Source organism: Leuciscus leuciscus (genome assembly GCF_965113295.1).
Source record: "Leuciscus leuciscus genome assembly, chromosome: 19".
In the NCBI taxonomy this organism is placed as follows: domain Eukaryota; kingdom Metazoa; phylum Chordata; class Actinopteri; order Cypriniformes; family Leuciscidae; genus Leuciscus; species Leuciscus leuciscus.
Window position 1 is genome coordinate 18,938,858 of NC_138743.1, and position 21,535 is coordinate 18,960,392.

Genomic DNA, 21,535 nt, shown 5'->3' on the forward strand with positions numbered 1-21,535 from the left:
TTTCCTTGCCATTGTTGCTTTGTGCTTGTTAAAAGGGTGTTTAAGCCTCAAATCTTGTGAATGCATGGTCAATGGTCTAACACTGTAGCTCTGAGGATTTTTTTGAGTTATGATTGTTGTTTGCTTGTCTGTTCTGATCCACATCACATACACACTTTTGGCTTTGTGGTGTTGTCTGGATTTCTTTATTTTTTTTCCCGTGGTTTGTCCCAATCACATAGCTTTCCAGTTTTTTAAATGGAAGTGAGTCAAGCCACTTGTGCTTAACCACTCCAAATGATTTAGTGTATACACTGCCGTTCAAAATTTGGGGGCAGTTATATTTTCTTTTATATTGAATTTACATATTTACAGGATGCATTAAATTGATCAAATGTGACTGTAAAGACTAACATTATTGAAAAAAAAAAAGAATTTTCAAATGAATGTTGTTCTTTTGAAATTTCTATTCATCAAAGAATCATGAAATATTTTCCACAACAATATTATGTTTTCAACATTGATCATAAAATAAATGTTTCTTGAGCTGCAATTCGGCATATTAGAATGATTTCTGAAGGATCATGTGACTGAAAATTCAGGTTTGATCACAGGAATAAATTACATTTCACCACACTAATACTGTTTTTACTGTATTTGTGATCAAATAAATGCAGCCTTTGTGATATTTGTGTGTGTGTATATATGATTTTGTTGCTTATTCATTAAAAATGAATTTCCAAAAACTTTTTCAGGTGAAACGTCTGAACAAGCGTCTCAACAACTCGAATTCAAGTGAGTAAATGATAGTTCATGTCGACACTGTTTTTAGTGACAAAATTGTACAGTGAAAAACGTTCTGTTTAATCCTTTAATAGACAGCAATGTTCATCTGCCTTACGGACTCCCGCGTGTCCTTCAGGAGCAGTCGGATCACTGTATACTCCAGCACAGTGCGTACGTCAGCGGATACAGCCGAGACATCCTGATGCCCCTCTGGGTTTCATACGCTTTGAATGCACCGGTGAGATTAGTTTTACGGCCCCAACTATCACTCCACAGGACCAGTTTTTGACGTATTTGAAACATGAAGTGTACAGGCTGGTACATATTGCTTCTTGCTATACTGTTAGTCAGATGTGGTATTTATAATTAAAGGGGAGGAACAGTCTTTTTTTAGAGCGCACTTTCTCATTTGACAAAGATTTGGATACGCCCATGAGAGCAAGACGAGTAATGTGGTGTACAGTATCCTCCCAAAAGTGACCGTAAAATGTGTACAGGTTTATCTGCTAAAAGTAGATTTTGTTAACTTTTAGGAGTACACTAGTAAGTATACGGATGATCTCAATGCTAACTGATATGGCTTAAGTGTGATGTGGTCTTTAAAGTTTATTGTACAGGATGCCTCACACAATAGCTCATTTTGCACAGCAGGGGTTTTCGTTTGATATTTTCTGTGATAATGAATCTAATGGGATTTAACTTGAGTGAACTTCGCCCTTTTTCAAATCATTACAGGACTTTAACTTCAAACATTTGTGAAAACAAAGTACACATTAGCGTACTTTTAAGAATACTTATTTCAGAAATAATATACTTTAAGAGAATACACTTTAGAGCGAAGTGAATGCATTTTTTTCTGACACTTAATCACATGTTAGTTGATACATGAGAATGTATTAAAGGTTAAACTTTGAGAAGGACTTGCATTTAATTTCATAATTATTACTATTATCATGGAAATATGGTTTAAGTTTACTGCCGAATATGCTATAGACAAGCATTTTGGTTACTAAAATATATAATATCATTTGTTATTGAATCTTGTATGTCATGTATTTAAATACATTTGTTATGTTGCATTTGCAATTTAGTACATTTAAAATATATGAACTTTAATCGAATAACACACCACAGTTAGAATAATCAAGTATTTTACATGTGCTTTAGTATGTTAGTCAACACATTAAAATAAGTGTACATATTTAAAGCATGACAAAATAATTTTAGAACATAATGATTTAAAATATTCTTTTAAAGAATTAAAGAATATTTTATTAAAGTAAAACTTTTAACTTGATATTAAGTCTACTTTTAACTCTCTTTAAGTACACTTAAGTGGCCTTTTATTTTATTTCATGCAAGTACTACTAGTTTAAAAAAATATATATACACTTTTAAGATGTGAAGTACACTATAAGTGCAATTAAACGCTTCTTTTTCACAAGGGGAGTTTGTTATGACGTTGAAAAAGGACGGTGTAAATGTTCTGAGGTTTAATAGTGATGCTGAAGGGAGGAGAGGGAGGCCGTCTGTCATATTTTCTGACCTCACAAAACATGTGCTACTCATTATGTGGGCCGACCGCTGAGTAAATCTCAGTCTCTGGCATCATCATTATCATCATCACACCCAACGGGACAGTGACAGACAGACTCATCAAGTGTTTTCTCGGCTTAATGCAGCTCTTGCGTTTGTTATTGTAATTCATGTGAAATACAATTGTGAAATGTGTTTTGACTGGAATTGACATTAGCTATGTTTTCATCCATCTATTTTCATGTGAATTTTGGTATATTGCATAAAAAACGTTGGATGGAAACCCCAAGATGTGCATAAATTCGAATAAATATGCATAAACTAAGATGAAAACACATTTACTGAATAAAAATGGACTTAACACAGCACTGCACAGGCCGATAGGTGCCTGACAAACGCAGTGCATTCTAGTTAGAAGGTTTGTCTGACTTTGAATGGCTCCACTGCTGGTGGTGAATCTACTTCATAACTTCATAAATGATAAAATATGCACACACCTTGTGACTATCCCTATGGGAAGCAGAAAGTGTCTCAGTTTTTATCTCCTCCCCAATTGTAACCGGCAGATCTCGCCCGTTAGAAGCCTAGAATTGTTTAACTCGAACACACCTAATAACTCATGCTCAGCAAAAAAACTCACATGACTTTACCTCAGCAGAGGATGTGATTGGATAACTGGACTACCTAGTGAACCAATCTGATTTAGACATACACTCGCGAACTTCCCTGAGCATTTTCCCTCGGTGGAATCACTGACACCATTTTGAAGTGCGTTCAACTTCGTCAAGTGGACAAGGGAAGTTTATTTGGATCAACCCTCGAACTCTAGATTTTGACAGAGGGAGCGAGTCTAGTCAACATGTACACTTCAGACAGATCCATAGACCACAATGCACCCTGATTGTGACATCACAGCAGATCACGCTTAATTTACCCCCACACAACTCAAGTGTATGATACTGGAGATATTTTGATGCGCTCATCTTGCACATGTGCCTTGATTTTTATTTGCACAAATTAGTTTGTCCACAAGTTGGCAACATTGTCCCAGCCTCTTGTTTCACAGTCAAAAAAGAAACAGATGAGAAGGATAAAAAAAAAAAAAAATTGTGCCCTTCCCTCGCTAACTTCCCTCTGTCTCGTTCACTCGGATGTGTTTCGGTTAACCACATAATATCGGTTCACTCGGTTAACCAATCTATCTTAAGCTGACTGTTATTTACACAGTTATAGTTTACTGTATTGTTATCATTTTTATTTGTGTATTTTTTTATATATATTTTTTTCCAACAGCCCAAGCAATACAGGCCTTTAGAATGGTGCGTAAACAAATCTATAAGGAAAAATATATATATAAATAATAAATCAACTCCATATTGGATTCCAAGTGATCAAGGGCTGAGGGTGTCCCATTTAAACACGTTTCAAGCGTTCCGCCAGTAGTGGGCACTAGTGCAACGTAAGCAATGACACACATCCGAGTGAACGAGACGGAGGGAAGTTAGCGAGGGAAGGGCACAACAAATGTTTTGTTGTTCCTTCTCATCTGTTTCTTTTTCGACTGTGAAACAAGAGGCTGGGACAATGTTGCCACCTTTTGGACAAACTCAAGGCACACGTGCAAGATGAGTGCATACAGTACACATTTAAATTTACTGTATGTCACGTCACGTGCACTGAACATATATCCTAGTGTACACATAAAAACCAAAGTGTACTATGGGCTTCAAGTACCATAAATGTTGCCCAAAAGGACTTGTGTACTATATTCCAAGTTTTCTGACACCATATGATTGCTTTGTGTGAGAAACAGAAATTGAATTTGTTGAAAGTTAACTAAACAGGAATTTAGTCAGCATAAATGGCTCTAATTTGAGCCTGTTCCTTAAACAAAGCAACTGAATGTTTCAATCGATATTTATGGTGTTTTTGTCATTATGAAGCTTGACTGCGCTAGTCCTCCAAGGAATAACCAGGAAATTATTCTTTTATGTTCCAATTTTAGGTTAATTAATCATCTTTATAGTATCTTCTGACTCTCTTGACTCATAAACCGACTGCAAGCCACAACATGAGATTGTGAAATGGCATCTCAAATCTGTCCAGAGTGGGAGTTCAGGCTTGATCTTGCAATACATTTTTTGTTGTTGTTGTTGATGTATGGGAGTAACTTTACACACAAGCATGACTCATGAAATATTGCCAAATCATGCTGTTTTGGAAGGTTTAAAAGCTGAAATGTTAAGCTTGTATTTTTATTTAAGCACTCTCATTTGAGATGTAAAGCTGTCTAAACTGTCTTTATTATAAGTATCTAGCACAATTTAAGACTATTAAGCCAAGATTAGAGATGTGTTGCTTCAACACAAAGCAAACTGGCCTTTCTCATGAGGCTCGAAAGAGTTTTTTTTAGATGGAAATATGTGGAAATGTCTATTTACTGAATAGCACCGACTGTATTTTCACTGTTATGTTTCTGTCAAGATTTGCGTCATACACTTGATGAGTGTTTTAATGGTCAAGTAAGCACTCTTTCATCTGAATGCTGATTTTCTTTCTGTCTTTGTCAATCCAAGGTTAGCGTGCGTCCCTCAGCAGACACATGTGTGCGTGCAGATGTGCGAGTTCAGGCCAGTGCGAGACAGTCCTGCTCGTTCTATAAGAACAGTTCCACTCTGACCTTTGGCCTCCTGCATCCGCCCAGTGAGTCCAACAGGATATCTAGATTTACTTTAAGATCTTTAAACAAAGCTCACAATTCATTTCACTATCTGCCCCCTAATTCAATTAGAGCTATGAGTGATATTCTTTATTATTTATGGCGGTGTTAAAATTCAATTTGAATTATATACATACATGTACATAAGCACCTTTTATAATTTTTTAAGAATTTTATATATATATATATATATATATATATATATATATATATATATATATATAATTAAATTCTAAATATGCTGTCAAATTGATTCGCGATCATGAACATATATATATGAAGAGTTCAGATGCAAAAGCCTCTAAATGCCATCTGAAATTTTCTTATAGAATGATCATTTTTATAAAGCTTGTGTATTTAAGTTCAGTAATTTCACTTAAATGACAATTAATAGGTAATCTTCATTGCCATTTAAGTGAAATTATTGAATTTAAATATACGAGCTTGATAAAAATGATCATTCTATAAGAAAATTTCAGATGGCATTTAGAGGCTTTTGCATCTGAACTCTTCATATATATATATATATATATATATATAATATATATATATATATATATATAAACATATATATATATATATATATATATATATATATATATATATATATATATATATATGTGTGTGTGTGTGTGTGTGTGTGTGTGTGTGTGTGTGTTCGCGATCGCGAATCAATTTGACAGCATATTATATATATATAATATAGTGAAATATGATTAAATTTTTTTATTAATTTTATTATCATTCTAAGGAAAATTTCTTATTATTATCAATGTTGAAAACAGTAAGTGCTGCTTATTATTTTTGTGGAAACAGTGACACATTGTTTGTTACAAGACTCTGATAACCAGAAACAGCCTTTATTTAAAATTGAAGTCTTGTGTAACAATGTAACAGTCTTTGCTGTCACTTTTTATCAATTGAATGCGTCCTTGCTGAATAAAAGTATTCATATCAAGTATTCAAAAAATAAAATCATACTGACCCCAAACGTTTGCAATAGTTTAGAGGTCATTATACACAAATATTTAACCTCTCAATTCTCAAGTATCCTGGAAGTCTGTGTGATGAAAGAGTTGTGTTTACTGTAGTAATGGCTGATTATCTTTCTTCCTCAGACTTCAGTCCTGCAGGAACTGAGCCAGACTCCTTCATTACAAGCAACATGGTGCCCATGTTTCCAGCCTTCAAAGGTACGCCGGGTTTTTTTTTTCAGCTTATAGCAAAACACACACTCAGTACTTGTGTAAATGAAAAGTTATTGGCATGCTGGAATAAAAAAAGTTCCAATTCTACTCTTAGTGAACCCTATGGTTGATTGTTCTGTAGGTTTTAATGATTCAAGCATGGACTGCTGGCAACCCTGTTGTTTTAGTCATCATTATCTATTTATCATTTTTCTCCTACAATACTGTAACATAAACAAAGATACTAAACTTTACATAAACTAAAATACTGTAACATAATGGGTCTGGAGTGCCATTGTCAATAATCATCAGAAAATGTTGAACTTTGAATTCAGAATGGCTGCCAGATGTCAATAAACATGTTTCGTGTTTTACTCACACAGCTATAATTCTGCATTCCAACTCATAAAATAAGAATTGGCAACTTTCTATTTGAAAGTGTAATAGAATGACACTAGAAATGTGTCTAGAACATGACGGCACCTGTGAAGATTTACACTTTTGAATGATACACATTCACTTCAAGCAAATAAAATGCAAATAAGTCAAGGTTCCTGCATTGCAAGATAGTAAAACTGTTTTGTGTACATTTGCATTAGCATGGGTGTAAAATATGATCTACAGTGCTAAAGTATGCCAGCCTACTTACTGTATCTATTATTGTAAAAACGCATTTGAACCAAAATAGACTTTTGAAAAGCTGTGCTTTTTATATTTAATGAAGATATGCAACACTCCCTGGAAAGGTAAATGCTGCCTAAAGCTGATCTATGATTAGAATCAGTTGATCCCAGCTGAATTGAGGCCATTTATACCAGAATCACAGAAAAGAGTCCCACGGGAGCTGGTGACCTGCCAAAAAACACCTAGGATTGTTGAAAAGAGCATTCAGAGAGCTGCAGTTTTCTCAGCAGAGATGCTGTTCCCTGTTTGTGTAGAAGAGACAAACATAACACTGGCTTCTCAGTGAGATTTCATAAATTATCTTATATTTCATATGTTTTTTAAAGTTATTTTATTGATTAGCATATCAATGACACTAAAATGATAGTATGTTTAATTTTTGTTCATGTGTATAATTTTGTTATTGTTATTTATTTATTTTTCATTTTGTTCGTTTTAGTCATTTTGTTGATTTTTTTTGCCATTTGTATTATACGTTTTGTTGAAGTAGGCTACTTAAACTTAAACTAAACAAGAATCAGAAATGATGCTGTGGCAAGTTTTTAATAGTTTATTTTATTTTAGTTAATGTTTATTTTATTTCAAGTAATGAAATTTTTTATGGTTTTAGTTTGAGTTTACAATAATATGTTTTTGGGGAATTCAGAATAATAATAAAAAAAAAACCTGTGAAATAAAATAGCATAAAAATAGAAAATTGTTAATAGTGCTATAAAGCAACATGTTATTGTTTTGGTTATATTTCATTTAATTTGGATCCACGGCCTTTGACGTCAAATGCAAAAATGTCTTGGGAAGAGCTTTCTCCTCCCTTTAATCTTGGTAATAGAACTATATGGTAGTAGAATTATATTTGATTTGTTATTTATCTTTTTATTTAATTATATCTTTTGTTTTTCAAAACAAGAACAGACCTGCTGCCCATTATTACCCTCTAGTTAAGATCCAGATCCCGCATACATCCACTCCCACCTTGGAAATGTTCCTATTGGTTGGTTTTCTGAGTGGATCTTTTTAAGACATTTAAAATTACTTAATTTTTCTTTTGCAAGTTTTGGCACGCAGATTTTTTTAAAAGTAAATTTTACTTATGAAATTAAGTAATACCGACTTAACTAAGTTAAGTAAAATTAACAAAGAAAATAAGTAACTGTAACTTTGCCAAGTACAAGTACATTTTACTCAAACAATATAACACTGAATTAAGCCATGCATTTAAAGTATATGCTTTACTTTGTGTATTTTAGTGTATGCTTTACTTAGTTTATGTTGATTCATTCTGCAGCCACATTTAAAATAATTGAACATTCCATTTAATTATTAGCTTTTTATCAACTCACAAACCACCACCCAGATGTCACAAAACAGCAAGTTACTAAACCTAACAACAAAAGCAATGATAAAACGGTGTAAATACTGATGGAAAACAGTGAAAATGCAACTTTATTAATTATTCACTCCCCAGTGCATGATGGGAACACCAGTATCAGAAAGTTGAGTTGGTTTACTTCATTTTATAACCTTGATATTTAACCTTTAATTTCTACAAGTTTAAATTCCTTAGTAGCTTTAATCCAGGCAATCCTCACAAGTCATAATGAAGGCCTGCTGTATTTATAGACAGTATCGAGTCATTTACGCAATAATATGCCAAGTGAATTATTGTTCTGCTTTAACCTCAGAGTCTCATCAGTGGTATTTGCAACACCTGTGTATGGTAAACTCTTTCTTCATTCTGTGTTGTGCAAGTGTTCATTAAATCATTTAGAGTGAAGATCCAAGTTCATTCCCCCACTAACTCCTCCTCTACTCCTGTAGAACATCATCTGCACTCCATTCGAAATCATTCATCTGATAGACTAAGTAGTATTCATGTACTTTAGTGCATATACAGAGTGATAATGTGAACATCAGAATGTGTGTGTGGTTTCAACTTTAGCTGCACCAGTATTTCATTACACATTTATCTGTTATCAGTGATTGGCTTGATTACAAAAGTTTATAGTTTATGCTTTTATCATAAGCATATTATTCAAAAGAACCCGAGTAAACACGGTTCATTCTTTTTTTTCACCATTCCTTTGTGGCTCTATTGCTCTTTTGCAATAACAAGCTTCAATCAGTTAAAATGCTTCATTTGTACCTTGCTGAAGTTAGAAACATGTCAGGGTTATTAAAGGAGTCATGACAAGAGAAATCAAAAGCCGCTTTTTCACTTTCGGGCTGAACGGTTCTCAGAACGGAACTTTCCACTTGATCCTGGTACGGAACTGCACAAACCTGGTACGGTTGTCCAACCGTGCCGAACCTTGCTGGTAGAATGTGTGTAGTGATGTCGCCACTCAGGATTGGTCACTTGTCTGTTGCCTGGCAAGTTAATAATGAAATTGAAAGAAATATCTGATCAACATGGTCACTATTTACGTATACTATCATCTGTAAAATCTTGCGTTACCAAGGCTATGACTGATGCACTTGTATTAGATTCCAAAGAGCTCCATTATCAGCCCTACAGTGGAAAAAATGAAACCATCTGTACCGGCTGGGCCGGATCAGCATGGAATGTCCCGACGATGGATAAGAGGCTACATTTGCAAATCTTTTGACATATAATTTGGAAAATCTTTTGACATATGAGAGGTCTTTGTACCATTACAATATCCTGTAAGTTTCATAACTTAAAATGTCCTCCTGATTATAAACAAAGCATTTAAAAAATAAAATAAAATAAAGCTCCAAAAATGGCTCGTTTTGATATTGCGAGATCTGTGATGTCACATGGGCAAATACATTTGCATATGCCCACCTCCAGAGCAAGACATCGACAAATAGTTTTACATCATTGCACCATAGGCCCCGCCCCCTTACATTCAGTCACTTAAAGGGATAGTTCACTTTGAAATTAAATTTTGGTATGTTTTAGCTTACCTCAAGGGCATCCAAGATGTAGGTGTCTTTTTTTCCGCAGTAGTTTCAATTTTGATATTTTTAGGTCAAACCGTTCTTGTCTGTCAGTCATATAATGCAGGTCTATGGTCACTGTCTCAAAGAGCATGCACAGAGTCCAAATTAAAACAATTCCCCATCGTCCAAATTAAACAATTCCCCATCGTAAGTACACATTGATGGCCTAAGACATGAAACGAGCGGTTTGTGTGAGAAAACGAACAGTATTTATATCGTTTTTACCTCTTGAACACAGCTGATTGAACCTCTTGAACCAAGTGATCTGAGAGCGCGGGCGGGTATAGATATATACACTAGATGTCGCATTGGCAACGGTTTCGCAGTAGCCAAGGCGACATCTAGTGTATATATCTATACCCGCCCGCGCTCTCAGATCATTTGGACGCAGCTGTGTTCTAGAGGTAAAAACGATATAAATACTGTTCGTTTTCTCACACAAACCGCTCGTTTCGTGTCTTAGGCCATCAATGTGTACTTACGATGGGGAATTGTTTAATTTGGACGATGGGGAATTGTTTTAATTTGGACTCTGTGCTTGCTCTTTGAGACAGTGACCATCGACCTGCATTATATGACTGACAGACAAGAACGGTTTGACCCAAAAGTATCAAAATTGAAACTACTGCGGAAAAAAAGACACCTACATCTTGGATGCCCTTGAGGTAAGCTAAAACAAACCAAAATTTTATTTCAAAGTGAACTATCCCTTTAACTGATGTTAGCCAATCATAACAGGGGCTGTTTAAGTGTTAAAGGAGCCGCCACTTAAAAACTCAAATATTAAGCAAAAAAAATTTAATTTAAAATAAATCATGTCATGACCACTTTAAGCATGTATAAACAGAATTATGGACAGCACAGTTATCACTTTATTGGGGATCTGATATCATATGATTTCTTGTCACATAAACCCCATACTTTCCTGTTTGTTGATTGTGTCACTGTTGTTCTTTTCTAATGTCTTTGTAACAGATATTTGGAATCACTTCCACAATGTTCTGCTGGTGAAGTACTCACAAGAGCTGAACGGTCTAAATGTTGTGAGCGGGCCAATATTCGATAACGACTATGATGGGAACTATGACGTAATGAACAAGGGAAAACCGTAAGTTTGTATTGATGGAGTGAAATATATACAAACTGAACAGAGTACACAAATACATCCTAGCACTCTTTCACAAACAAAAATACAGTAATATTGTGAAACATTTTTAATTACAGTTTTCTGTTTGAATATATTTTAAAGTTACATTTATTTCCTGTGATCAAAGCTGATTTGGTGCTCTTATCATTATTAATTTTGAATTTGAATTGCTGCATAATATTTTTGTGAATAGCATGATATATATTTTCATGGTTCTTTGATGAATAAAAAGTTTATTCATTTATTTGTAACATTATAAATTACTTTGCTTCGGCTTTTTTATCAATTTATTGCATCCCTCCTGTACAAAAGTAATAATTTCTTTCAAACTTTTGAAGCGGTAGTTTATAATTATTTTAGATTTACCTTATCCTAAATGACACGTAAAAACAACAAACTGTGGTTAATGGTCACATGGTCTCTTCCTGTCTAAGTGGGCGGTTCTTGACCGGAATGAGATGCAAGTAGACCCAACTTCATGCCGCAAGACAAAAATCTGATAATATGACGTGAGAAGTGTTTTATTAGGCTTAGTGCACCGTTTGTCAACAGGCCTTAGACCTGATGAGTTTGTTTCCTTATTAGTACCTCACTGCCCACTGGTGGCCAGATGTTTATTTCAAAATGCATAAGACTGTATTCCTCCCTTCATCCAGATGATTCTCTTCTGCTTTCAGGAACCCCATCCCTACACATTTCTTTGTGATTCTTACAAGCTGTAAGAACTCGTCCCTTCCCATCCGCGAGTGTGACGGCCCTCTAGATGCTGTATCTTTCATTCTTCCTCATCGACCTGATCATCTGGAAACATGTCATGTATGTAACCAGCCATTCATGATCTAAACCACAGCGACCATAAGCTTTTTACTGAGAAAGCAGTTGAGTAACTTGCTTGTTAGGTAACTTGTTAACTTTTGCATTCGTGTGAACCAGAGACACTCAAGAGTCATTTTAATATCCACTAGTGAGCACTAATGCACGTCAAGTACTTGATTATAATTTAAATACATATTTTTATTTATTTATATATTTAAGACTTGCATGTTTTAGAAGAAATGACAAAGTATATTTTGGTGGACCATAAAAGCTTGTTAGTACATTCGGCAGTACACCTTAATTTATTTTGTACACTTTCTTTTTTGTTTTACCGTATTTCTTCAGAATGGCACAGACTTCTCATGGCTCCAGGACTGGGTTCAGCTTCACGTGGCTCGAATCAGAGACGTCGAGCTACTGACGGGCTTGAGCTTTTATCATAACCGGATATCTGTTGCTGAAACATTACAACTCAAGACCACACTCAAAACATTTTAGAAACCTCATTTTACCGCATCTGCAGGCCACAAAAGGTTCATTCGCAATGGATTTTTTTCCAACATTGAAATGCAGCTGAGCTTTACCAGACTCTGAAACAAAGACACAAGTTTATCCAGAGGGCCTTTGAACTCCTAAAATGGAAAAATGAAACCCTTTATGATCTCTGTTTTAATTCTTTATTCTCAGAGGCGATCTATTTATAACTGGGAAAGTACCGACTGAACAAGAAACTGCCCAGCAAGAAGTAACAAAAAAACTGTTTTTCAGCACACATGTTAGTGATTTGTGGTTAGACTTGATCCTGCATTCATCCAGTTTAAAAAGAATAAATATCTAAAAAGAAACTTTATCAAGAGTTTTTGCGTAAACAACGGGAAAGCCACATTTTCCACAGGAATCACTCTCAGTGTCACTTGCGTTGTATTATTAAATTGTTCTACAATAAATGCTCTTTCCAGCTGTTTGTAACATGTCCAAGCCGATTCAAGAATTATTTACTCTAGTATAAAGTGGTTTTTACTCCCCCCTTTAGGCCAGAAAGCAGAATTACATCAACAATTGAAGGCATTTATGTCACTGTGTCAGTTCTGATGACTGAATTGTTTCACTCTCTCAGGTCAGTTTTGATATTACTAAATCTGGATCAACATTCTTATTACATTTGTATGTTACTTTTGTTTTTCAAGGTTTACAATGTGTAAGCAGTGAATAGCATGTTGTAGGTTGTCTTGTTTGGTGAATAATGATAAAATATTTAATATATGTGTATGTATTTTGTTTGTGCAGTTTGTTATAGTTAAATGTCATTTAAGCATCACTGTCAATATTATTTACTTCAATAATATTTTTACTACATTATGGACCTTTACATTTCTTATAAAAATTACCTACTAACATTCAGAAGTTAGTTATTGATCATTTGATTCAGCAAAAGTGCATTAAATTGATCAAAAGTGACTGTAAAGACATTCATAATGTTACAAAAGATTTATATTTCAAATAAATGTTCTTTTAAACTAACAATGAGAAGAAATGTTTCTTGATCACAAAATCATCATTTTAGAATGATTTCTGAAGGATCATGCTGAAGACTGGTGTAATGATGCTGAAAATTTAGCTTTGCCATTACATATGTTAAAATATTAAAACGGTATAATATTTCACAATATTACCATTTTTACTCAGGAAAAGAGCCTACAACTCAGTGCTACTTCCCAATTCTGGCTCAGAGAACGGAGGCCTCAATTTACTGACTCTCTAAAGCTGCGTTTACACTACACACGACACGATACCATTCATTTCAATGGGGAGCGGGCGACTTCCGGCGACACGCGCGGTCGCGACCGTTGGTGACTGGATGGGGCGTGTCTAGCGACACGACAAAGTTGAGAAATGTTTAACTTTATGCAAATGAAGAGCGACTTTAGCGAGAGACAACCAATAGGAGTGGAGCCTGGAGCGCGCGTCATCATCCTTCTCCGCTCAGCCCCTCGCCCCATCGACAGAAAGATGGAGGAGTATTTTTTTAAATCTAAAATATGTTATTGTGTCATGAAATGTAGTTATAAGAGTTTTTCAGTCGAGAATGTAGTTGTTTAAAGCTCAAATATGTGGTTTGTTTAGATAGCGCCTATTTTGATCTGATATTTTCGGAGTTGTGAGACCCAGGTACTCGTTCATTTAACTTACATGCTTTACGAGTCTAAATATTTAATATTTTCTCTCCAGAATGTTTGTTTTTAGCGGCAAGAAAACTGATTCGCTGTCATTGGATGTTATTCATAAACATTACAAGGCAACCAGTAGTGGGAACGCCCACTAGCGACCTCATCGCCAGCCACCGGTGACATGCAGTGACAAAGTCGCTTGTAGTGTGAACGCAGCTTAAGACAAGAGGCTGCCTAGCTATGTTTTCTACTCAGGGCAGCTCCAAGGAGGCTCAAAGAGACCCTACAACTCGGAATTGAAAAAAAAGGGATGAGCTCCGGGGGAGCAGAGCCTAGCAAAGCTTTATCAAAAAAGCAGTCGAGGATGCTTGAGAGAGCCTAAAAACTCAGCATTGTTACCCTGTCAAGCTCCAAATCAAGGAGGCACGTAGTACGCCTAACAACTCTATGCTGCCCGAGGCGGAGCACTGAAGAGCAGTTTATATAGAAGCATTTGCCAAAGAGGCTCAAAGGGAGCCTAACGACTTGACAACACTGCCTCACGGTCAATTCAAGTCACCTTCATTTATATAGTGCTTTTAACAATATAGATTGTTTCAAAGCAGCTTTACAGTGATAAGGGGAAATTAAAGTAACAGAGATTGTTTTGGCTTGATAGCAGGTTATTGTCCAGCTAAAGTTAGTTTTGATTGATTCACTTCCGTCGCAACGATCATTATTTATTAACTTAGGAGCCGCTAACACGACACCGTTCTAACAGAAAACTCTTAAGTTCTCTCTGCGCAAACTTTAAAAATGCGATCCTGTGAGAACGCTGATGGCGTGCACATGCGTGTTTGAATATATATGTGTGCAGGTGTGTAGTCCTTTCTTTACAAACCAACCCTCACCAAACAACTTGTCTGGCCTTAAAATTTATAATACAGAATTTGTATCGCTTCCGCGTAGCCACGTGCACCGGAATTATTCCGACAACGTTTTATGGTAAAGGGTAAAGGTGAAGGGAAGGGAAGGGAAGGAGGCCTTCACAGGGGAGAGACTAGTTGACACTTCAGGACTGCGTTGTTGTCGCGTCCAGGCGTAGGTCCTTCATCAGATCTGGATACAGCCTGGATCCGGCGGACTGCGGTAAACCTCGGGATAAACAGAGAGACTAATATTAGCGTAGATGCCATTCTTCTTATGATGTAACAAGTACATCAGGATTTATGGGAAGTGTTCCCGGTTCCGGCTGACCTAATCTATGCAGCCTAACATTGAATTATAGAAGTCTATAATGTTTTATGTGTATGCTAGGTCAAAGAGATGTGTTTTTAGTCTAGATTTGAAATGACAGTCTGTGTCTGTTTCCCGGACAATGTTAGGAAGACTGTTCCAAAGTTTTGGTCCTAAATAGGAAAAAGATCTACCACCAGCAGTCGATTTTGATATTCTATGTATTATCAACAGGCCGGAATTTTGAGATCGCAATAGACGTGAAGGACTATAATGCGTTAAGAGCTCGCTCAAGTACTGGGGATCTAAACCATTTAGTGCTTTGTAAGTGTCACGCCTGGCTATGAAGTGCTGGGTGTGTCTTTCCCTGGCTTGGCCATGTGTGGTTAATCAAGCCTGAATTGCCTACTGCTGCTGTTCTGTGTCACTTGTAGGTGGAGCTGTTGCGGTGGGCCGGGCCATGCTAATTGGTGGACTGATGAGAGAGTCTTTAAACCATTGCCTTCCAGTTGGTTCGGTCGCTCTTTCTGCTATTCCGGCCTGACGATGAGAGGCTGGCTGTGGTTGGCGCTCCTTACCCGTTCTCCTTTTTGGCTTCCCATTTACTGACTTTTGTAAATCATTCGTTAATAAACCAGCATTCTAATTAAATATTAAGTTCAGTGTGGTCTCCCCTATGTCAAATCTACATTGAGCCAAGTGGTCTTGACAAAGTAATCAGCAATATTTAAAAATGTATACGATGTTTAATAGGGAGCCAATGCAGTGTTGACAGAACTGGGCTAATATGGTCATACTTCCTGGTTCTAGTACGAACTCTAGCTGCTGCGTTTTGGACCAGATGTAGTTTATTTATTAAGTGTGCAGGGCAACCACCCATAAGAGCTTTAAAGAATCTAGCCTTGATGTCATGAACGCATTAACTAATTGTTCTGCATTTGTCAATGAGAGCATATGACGTAATTTAGATATATATTTTTAAGATGGAAAAATACGGTTTTAGAGATATTAGACACGTGACTTTCAAATGACTTAACAGAGCAGCCATCAAGTGTTAGACAGTATTCTAGGACATTACGTGAGGAAGTTTTTTGTCCAATAATTAAAATCTCTGTTTAAGTAGTAGGAAATTACAAGTCATCCAATTTTTTATATCAGCTATGCATTCCGTTAATTTTGTGAATTGGTAAGTTTCGTCAGGGCGTGAAGAAATATAGAGCTGAGTATCATCAGCATAACAGTGAAAAATAATGCCATGCTTCCTAATGATATCTCCTAATGGTAGCATGTACAGAGTGAACAGCAACGGTCCTAGTACTGAACCTTGTAGTACGCTATACTGAACTTTTGATCGATAAGACATCTCTTAATTTACTGCTACAAACTGATAACGGTCAGATAAGTATGATTTGAACCATGCTAGTGCAATTCCACTAATGCCAACATAATTTTCAAATTTATTTAAAAGAATGTTGTGGTCGATGGTACCAAATGCAGCACTAAGACCGAGAAACACTAATAGCGAGATACAAACACGATCGGATGATAAGAGAAAATCATTTGTGACTCTAATGAGAGCTGTCTCAGTATGGTACGGTCTAAATTCTGACTGGAAATCCCCGCAGATACCATTTCTTTCTAAAAAGGAACATAGTTGTGAGGATACTGCCTTTTCTAGATTCTTCCTCTCCTATAGCAATGAATTAATCACATTTTTACTTAGGGAGACTACAATGCACTCCCTGATGCGATACTGTAGTAGACAGTTGCATAGTTATAATTTTTCTCTCTGATATTATAAATTTTATAAGTGAAGAAGTTCATAAAGTCATTACTGCTGTGCTGCTTGGAAACTTCTGGGCTTGAAGCTTTATTATTCGTTAGTTTAGTCACGGTTTCAAATAAATACCTAGGGTTTTGTTTATTTTCTTCTAATAGGGTTGAAAAATAAGCAGATCTAGCAGCCTTTAAGGCCTCTCTGTATGCAATCGAGCTCTCCTTCCATGAAATATGAAATACCTCTAGTTTTGTTTTCTTCCAGTTGCGCTCAATTTTTTCTGGCTGCTCTCTTAAGGGCCGGAGTGTGCTCGTTGTACCACAGCGTTGGACTATTTTCTTTAATCTTCTTTAAGCGCTAAAGAGCAACTGTGTCTAAAGTGCTGGAAAAGAGAGAGTTAAAAGTTTCTGTCACAATATCGAATTCTTCTATGCTATCCGGGATGCTGAGATGATGAAACTGATCAGGAAGATTATTAATAAAGCAATCTTTAGTGGCAGAAGTGATAAGTCTAACATATTTGTAACATGGAGTCGGCTTTGCAGCCTTGGCTAAATGAAGTTTACAGGAGAATAGATAATGATCTGAGATGTCATCGCTCTGCTGCAGAATTTCAACGGCATCAACATTGATTTCATGTGATAATATTAGATCTAGAGTATGATTACGACAATGAGTAGGTCCTGACACGTGTTGTCTAACTCCAATAGAGTTAAGAATGTCTTTAAATGCCAATCCCAATGCATCTTTTTTGTTATCTACATGTATATTAAAATCACCAACAATTAGGACTTTATCTGCAGCCAGTACCACCTCTGATAGAAAGTCAGCAAATTCTTTGATACAGTCTGTATGGTGCCCTGGTGGTCTGTATACAGTAGCCAGCACAAATCTAAAACATGATTTATCATTTACATTATATATTGTTACAATAAGCACCAACACTTCAAAATAATTACATTTGAAACTAGACTTCTTAGTAATTTTTTAAATATTACTATAAATTACAGCAACAGGGGGAGGCCCTTTGCCTTTCAGACGAGGTTCATGTTTATAACAGTAATCTTGCGGGGTGCACTCATTTAAAGTAATGTAATCGTCTGGTTTTAGCCAGGTTTCTGTCAAACACAGCACATCTAGATTATAGTCAGTAATCATATAATTAACAATAAGTGCTTTTGAAGTAAAGGATTAAATATTCAGCAACCCAAGCTTTATCATTTGCTCATTTGTATTATATCTGTTTTTTATTTGTTGAACATCAATTACATTTTTAACCTTAGATGGGTTTGGAAGTTTTTTGTATTTCCTAATTCGGGGAACATACACAGTCTCTATATGAAGAGTTCAGATGCAAAAGCCTCTAAGTGCCATCTGAAATTTTCTTATAGAATGATCATTTTTATCAAGCTCGTATATTTAAGTTCTGTAATTTCACTTAAATGACACTTAATGGGTAATTTCCATTGCCATTTAAGTGAAATTACTGAATTTAAATATACGAGCTTGATAAAAATGATCATTCTAGAAGAAAATTTCAGATGGCACTTAGAGGCTTTTGCGTCTGAACTCTTCATATGATGATATCTAGGTGAAAGAGGCTCTATGGGATGGGATTTATCTGACCTTGCGTGAGACAGCTAGCAGACAGTCGGTTTAGCGCAATCAAATGGAGCGCAACTGGAAGAAAACAAAACTAGAGGTATTTCGCATTTCATGGAAAGAGAGCTCGATTGCTTACAGAGAGGCCTTAAAATCTGCTAGATCTGCTTATTTTTCAAACCTATTAGAAGAAAATAAACATAATCCTAGGTATTTATTTGAAACGGTGGCTAAACTAACGAAAAAGAAAGCTTCAAGCACCGAAGTTTCCAAGCAACACAGCAGTAATGACTTTATGAACTTCTTCACTTATAAGATTGATAATATCAGGGAGAAAATTATAACTATGCAACCGTCTACTACAGTATTGCATCAGGCAGTGCATTGTAGTCTCCCAGAGGAAAAATTTGATTCGTTCGTTGCTATAGAAGAGGAAGAATTTACTAAACTCGTTAAATCATCTAAATCTACAACATGTATGTTAGACCCTATACCGACTAAGCTACTGAAAGAAATACTTCCAGAGGTCATAGATCCTCTTCTTAATATCATTAATTCATCTTTGTCTCTAGGATACGTACCAAAAACCTTTAAACTGGCTATGATTAAACCGCTTGTTAAAAAAACGCAACTTGATCCTACAGAATTAGTCAATTACAGGCCGATCTCGAATCTACCTTTTCTGTCAAAGATATTAGAAAAAGCAGTATCCTCACAACTGTGTTCCTTTCTTGAAAGAAATGATATCTGCGAGGATTTCCAGTCAGGATTTAGACCGTACCATAGTACTGAGACTGCTCTCGTTAGAGTCACAAATGATTTGCTCTTATCATCCGATCGTGGTTGTGTCTCTCTATTAGTGTTACTCGATCTTAGTGCTGCATTTGACACTATCGACCACAACATTCTTTTAAATAGACTCGAAAATGATGTTGGCATTAGTGGAATTGCACTAGCATGGTTTAAATCATACTTATCTGACCATTATCAGTTTGTAGCAGTAAATGAAGAGATGTCTCATCGATCACAAGTTCAGTATGGCGTACCACAAGGCTCAGTACTAGGACCGTTGCTGTTCACTCTGTACATGCTACCATTAGGAAATATCATTAGGAAACATAGCATTAGCTTTCACTGTTATGCCGACGATACTCAGCTCTATATTTCTTCAAAACCTAACGAAACTTACCAATTCACAAAATTAACGGAATGCATAGCGGATATAAAAAATTGGATGACTCGTAATTTCCTACTTCTAAATTCTGATTTCTAATTATTGGACAAAAAACTTCCTCACGTAATTACCTAGAATACTGTCTAACACTTGATGGCTGCTCTGTTAAGTCTTCGTCGTTGGTTAGGAACCTGGGTGTGCTCTTTGATACCAATCTTTCATTTGAAAGTCACGTGTCCAGTATCTGTAAAACTGCATTTTTCCATCTTAAAAATATATCTAAATTACGTCATATGCTCTCATTGACAAATGCGGAACAATTAGTTCATGCGTTCATGACCTCAAGGCTAGATTATTGTAATGCTCTACTGGGTGGTTGCCCTGCACGCTTAATAAACAAACTACAGCTAGTTCAAAACGCAGCAGCTCGAGTTCTTACCAGAACCAGGAAGTATGACCATATTAGCCCGGTTCTGGCAAAACTGCACTGGCTCCCTATTAAACATCGCATCAATTTTAAAATATTGCTGATCACTTACAAAGCACTAAATGGTTTAGCTCCGCAGTACTTGAGCGAGCTCTTAACGCATTATAGTCCTTCACGTCTATTGCGATCTCAAAATTCCGGCCAGTTGATAATACCTAGAATATCAAAATCGACTGCTGGCGGTAGATCCTTCTCCTATTTAGCACCAAAACTTTTGAACAGCCTTCCTACCATTGTCCGGGAAGCAGACACACTCTGTCAGTTCAAAGCTAGACTAAAAACACATCTCTTTGACCTAGCTTTCACATAATACATTATAGACTTCTATAATTCAATGTTAGGCTGCATACATTAGGTCAGCTGGAACCGGGAACACTTCCCATAAATCCTGATGTACTCGTTTCATCATAAGAAGAATGGCATCTACGCTAATTTTAGTGTCTTTGTTTATCCCGAGGTTTTCCCGCAGCCTGCCGGATCCAGGCCGTATCCAGATCTGATGAAGGACCTTCGCCTGGACCCGATGACAACGCAGTGCTGAAGTGCCAACTAGTCTCTCCCTATGGAGGATCCCTTTACCACTCTACAGATAAAGCGTTGTCGGGAAACTCAATTCGCGTATCTACCCCGAATTCATCAAATAAAATAAAATTCTGTATCAAAAATTATAAGGAAACACCAGTACTTTGTTTAGGCTTGGTTTGTAGGGAATTACAAACCTGCGCATGTGAACGCCATCAGCGTTTCTCACAGGTTCGCGTTTAAAGTCTATGTAGAGAGAATGGTGTCGTCTTAGCGGCCCCTAATTTAATAACAAATGATTGTTGCGCCGGAAGTGAATCAATCATAACTAACCTTAGCTGGAAATAACTTTACTAAAGAACCGCTATAAAGCCAAAACAATCTCTGTTACCATAAATTATACGTTTATCTCTGTAAAGCTGCTTTGAAACAATCTACATTGTTAAAAGCGCTATATAAATGGAGATGACTTGACTTGACTTTAGCCAGTCTGTCTGCTTTCTGACCCTCAGGTCTGTTTGAGCTGCAGTTCATGTTTGAGCTCTAAGACCATGTGCCATATTACATAGAGTCAGTGACTTCTATGCTCGCTTTCATCATGTTGGCTTTTATTCTCATGTGTTAGACTCATTCACTAAATGAACAGCCAATCAGAGTGACCTCTCTCACCGACGGGCCTGACGCTGATTCAACATGCTGAATCGAGTGAACTCCCATCGACGTGAGTCTGACTAGAGCTGACGTGTGGAACACAAGTTTGACAGACGCTCAC

At 36.3% G+C, this 21,535-nt stretch overlaps 1 protein-coding gene across 3 annotated transcripts in view; it reads left to right on the forward strand.

Moving 5' to 3' along the window:
* enpp1 (ectonucleotide pyrophosphatase/phosphodiesterase 1) overlaps positions 1 to 13,342 on the forward strand; it is a 275,870-nt gene extending 262,528 nt beyond the window's left edge. For 2 of the 3 annotated variants that reach the window (XM_082146672.1, XM_082146671.1), the window contains 7 exons: positions 735 to 774; positions 858 to 1,003; positions 4,878 to 5,004; positions 6,139 to 6,213; positions 10,831 to 10,963; positions 11,680 to 11,818; positions 12,164 to 13,342. In XM_082146672.1, coding sequence (XP_082002798.1) covers positions 735 to 774; positions 858 to 1,003; positions 4,878 to 5,004; positions 6,139 to 6,213; positions 10,831 to 10,963; positions 11,680 to 11,818; positions 12,164 to 12,316 — 813 coding nt within the window. In that variant the 3' untranslated portion in view covers positions 12,317 to 13,342. Of the gene's footprint in view, positions 1 to 734; positions 775 to 857; positions 1,004 to 4,877; positions 5,005 to 6,138; positions 6,304 to 6,733; positions 10,156 to 10,830; positions 10,964 to 11,679; positions 11,819 to 12,163 lie in introns of those variants that run through there. The other variant, XM_082146673.1, reaches the window with a different exon arrangement.
* The last annotated feature ends 8,193 nt before the right edge of the window (positions 13,343 to 21,535 follow it).